The 1,648-nt window shown below is 65.2% G+C and overlaps 1 protein-coding gene across 1 annotated transcript; it reads left to right on the top strand.

Moving 5' to 3' along the window:
- Window positions 1–46: 46 nt before the first annotated feature.
- Window positions 47–1,307, top strand: LOC103250160 (phosphatidylinositol 3-kinase regulatory subunit beta-like; the record flags this gene model as incomplete). The annotated part of the gene is made up of 3 exons (XM_008048752.2): window positions 47–193; window positions 761–903; window positions 1,127–1,307. Coding segments are annotated over 3 exons (471 nt in total), but the record flags the coding sequence as incomplete, so codon positions are not given.
- Window positions 1,308–1,648: the final 341 nt, after the last annotated feature.

Raw genomic sequence — 1,648 nt, 5'->3', positions numbered from 1 at the left:
GGGGCGGTGCCCGGCCACGGCCGCGGTCCTGGGAGGCCGCCCTCGCCCTGACCCGCCGCATCCCCAGGACCAGGTCGTGAAGGAGGACAGCGTGGAGGCGGTGGGCGCGCAGCTCAAGGTCTATCACCAGCAGTACCAGGACAAGAGCCGCGAGTACGACCAGCTGTACGAGGAATACACCCGCACCTCCCAGGTACGCCGGCTGGTTGCGGACGGCAGTGAGGCTGGGCGGGGACAGGCGCCCGGGTGCGGCGCGCAGCGGGCTCTTGGCGCCGGGCTGTCCTGAAGCCATCCAGATAAGCGTGTGTGGTTTTAAAAACCAGGAAAGAGCCAGGCACAGGGGCTCACGCCCATCACCCCCACACTGCCTGAGCCAGGGGTTCGAGCGCAGCCTGGGCCGCACGGCAGGACCTCGCCTCTACAAAAAATAAAAAAATTAGCTGGGCATGGTGGCGCATACCTGGGTTTCCAGCCACTTGGAAGGCTGAGGTGGAAGAATTGCAGGTTGAGGCTGCAGTGGCCGTGGGTGTGCCACTGTATCCCAGCCTGGGCGACAGAGTGAGACTCTGACTCCCAGAGAAAGAGATGAGGGTTTGGGGGATGGGGTTCTGGAGCCTAAATAGGGGTTCACTTGGTACGGAAGGTGTTGGGAGCATGATGCCTGAGCAAATCTCCGTGTCAGAGCTGGGGTCCGCCCTCACCCCCCGTGCGGGACTTTCAGGGAGTCCCCGGGGGTGCTAAGACGCTCCCGCTCCTCCAGGAGCTGCAGATGAAGCGCACGGCCATCGAGGCCTTCAACGAGACCATCAAGATCTTCGAAGAGCAGGGCCAGACGCAGGAGAAGTGCAGCAAGGAGTATCTGGAGCGCTTCCGGCGCGAGGGCAACGAGAAGGAGATGCAGAGGTGAGGGGGCTGCCCGCCTGCTTGCTGGCCCAGGGCGGCTGTGGCTCCATGAAGTGAGCAAAGGGAGCGGAGGGGTGACAGGAGAGGCGGGGCTCGGAAGGACGAATAGGAGTTTGCCAGCAAGCGAGAGCAGAGGAGACCGCATGAGCAGCTGGAAGCGCTTGGTCTGCTGCAAAGCAGGCTCTGGGGAAAGCGCCCCTGAGGCCTGCAGCCCCGCCCGCAGGATCCTGCTGAACTCAGAGCGGCTCAAGTCGCGAATCGCGGAAATCCACGAGAGCCGCGCCCGGCTGGAGCAGCAGCTGCGGGCCCAGGCCGCCGACAACCGTGAAATCGACAAGCGTATGAACAGCCTCAAGCCCGACCTCATGCAGCTGCGGAAAATCCGCGACCAGTACCTCGTGTGAGTGGCCGCCGCACCTGGCCCTGGCCGGGGCCCTCTGCGTCCCTGGGTCCCTTGCTCCTCAGCCAGACCTGGAGCCCTATCCCACCTGGGCCCCGGCGACGGCCCCGGGGGCAGCCTCCGCTTGGCACGCATCTTTGCTTTCTGCAGAGATGGGGTCTTGCTGTGTTGCCCAGGCTGCAGCGCAAGGGCAAGATCGTAGCTCACCGCAGACTCCAGCTCCTGGGCGCAAAACAGTCTCCCGCCTCAGCCTCTCGCGTAGCTGGGACGACAGGCTCCGCCGCCAGGCCCGGCCAGGCTTTTTCTGAGTCGGAGTCTCGCCCCGCCGCCCTGCCGGGCTCCGGC

The sequence above is a fragment of the Carlito syrichta genome, unplaced genomic scaffold, assembly GCF_000164805.1.
Source record: "Carlito syrichta isolate Samal-C Ts95f unplaced genomic scaffold, Tarsius_syrichta-2.0.1 Scaffold126583, whole genome shotgun sequence".
Classification (NCBI taxonomy): Eukaryota; Metazoa; Chordata; class Mammalia; order Primates; family Tarsiidae; genus Carlito; species Carlito syrichta.
Note: the sequence above shows the minus strand (reverse complement) of the source record. Positions and strands in the feature narration are given on the sequence as shown.